General features: G+C 47.7%; 1 protein-coding gene across 1 annotated transcript; it reads right to left on the bottom strand.

Moving 5' to 3' along the window:
• Positions 1 to 434: 434 nt before the first annotated feature.
• Positions 435 to 1,330, bottom strand: LOC103232654 (large ribosomal subunit protein uL2). Its single transcript, XM_037989220.2, has one exon. The coding sequence runs from the start codon at positions 1,293 to 1,295 to the stop codon at positions 522 to 524; it is 774 nt and encodes a 257-aa protein (XP_037845148.1). The 5' UTR covers positions 1,296 to 1,330; the 3' UTR covers positions 435 to 521.
• Between the last annotated feature and the right edge of the window lie 396 nt (positions 1,331 to 1,726).

The raw sequence follows: 1,726 nt of genomic DNA, 5'->3' as shown, positions 1-1,726 counted from the left end.
GCTTAACAGATGGATATTAAATTGATGGATGTTAGCAGGTTTTGTTGACTTTTGTCTATGCTGGTACCCCATCATGCATGCACACACACACCCATTCTATGTGTTACACAAATAAATGCTGGTTGAATGAGTAAGTACATGTAATACTTAAGTATTTAAAGAATCTGGTCAAAGGAAACTTCTTTTACTTATTTTGCTATTGACAGTTTCATGATTTATTTATCCACTCAACAAACAATGTGGAGTGCCTAATGTGTACATAGCTCAATGTTAGGCCGTTTAAAAATAATAGGCATTGGGAATAATTTCAGTCAATACAATAAAAGTAAAAATCACACACATTCTAGGAATATCTCAGCTATATAGCACCTTCAGTGGAATGACCCTCTCTAGATTGGCGAATGCTCTAAGTACTTTGAGATTTACACGCTTACTTTATTTATTTATTTATTTATTTATTTATTTATTTTATTTTTTTTTTTTTGGTGGCATAAAGACAAACTTTATTGAGGCTCTTAGCACTAGTTCTCTTTCTCCTGCACAGTCTTGGTTCCCCGGAGACGTCCAGTCCGGCGGGCAGCAATGAGACCCACTTTGCGGCCAGCAGGGGCATCTCTGCGGATGGTAGAGGGCTTGCCGATGTGCTGGTGGTTGCCACCGCCAAAAGGATGCTCCACAGGATTCATGGCCACACCCCGTACTCGTGGCCAGCAGTTCCTCTTTGCCTTATATTTGTGGTAGGCCCGGCCAGCCTTCAAGATGGGTTTGTCAATTCGGCCACCTCCAGCCACCACACCAACCACAGCTCTGTTGGCTGAGGAGATAACCTTCTTGGAGCCGGAGGGCAGCTTCACACGGGTCTTCTTGGTCTCAGGGTTGTGGGAGATAACGGTGGCATAGTTCCCTGATGCCCGGGCCAGCTTGCCACGGTCTCCAGGCTTCTCCTCCAGGCAGCACACGATCGTACCCTCAGGCATGGTGCCCACAGGGAGCACATTGCCAATGTTGAGCTGGGCCTTCTTGCCGCAATACACAAACTGTCCCGTGTGAATGCCCTCAGCGGCAATGAACAGCTCCGTCCGCTTCTTAAACCGGTACGGATCCCGGAAGACCACCTTGGCGAGCGGCGCGCCGCGGCCCGGGTCGTGGATGATGTCCTTCACGATGCCCTTGATGTAGCCGTGCCGCTCGGCGAAATCCACGGCGCGCAGGCGCGCAGCGCCCTTACGGTGCTTCACGTGCGCGCGAAACACAGATCCGGCGCCCTTCCTCTGTCCACGGATCACACGGCCCATGGCGACGGGTCCAGCTCACTAGCGCGGCCGAAAGAGGACTACACGCTTACTTTAAATTTTTAAATGGTTGTTGGAAAAAATATTTCCACAAGATACCATATGCTTCTGTATTTTTATAAATATGGTACTTCATAGATGTAACTATACATGGATGGAATGAAGGAGAGCATGAATGAGTTTGTCACTCTGCTCTATGTGTAGTAAATGTCCCCCACTTTTCCAGATTGGGAAACGTAATTGATTGGGGTGCCCTGAGAGAGTTTTGAGCATTGTTTCTACTCACCTCTGTGGCTGCTGTTGCTGTCCCTGCCATCATGACTGTGGACCGTCCATACCTCCTTCTAAACTCTGCTGTTTCTGCCGCCAATGACTCTCTATCCATTTATTGTTTCTTCTCCCTTCTGTTGCTTCACCAGTGCCTCTTGACTTTG

This window comes from Chlorocebus sabaeus, chromosome X (assembly GCF_047675955.1).
Source record: "Chlorocebus sabaeus isolate Y175 chromosome X, mChlSab1.0.hap1, whole genome shotgun sequence".
Lineage (NCBI taxonomy): Eukaryota > Metazoa > Chordata > Mammalia > Primates > Cercopithecidae > Chlorocebus > Chlorocebus sabaeus.
The sequence above is the reverse complement of the archived record's forward strand: the minus strand, read 5'-3'. Positions and strand labels throughout refer to the sequence as shown.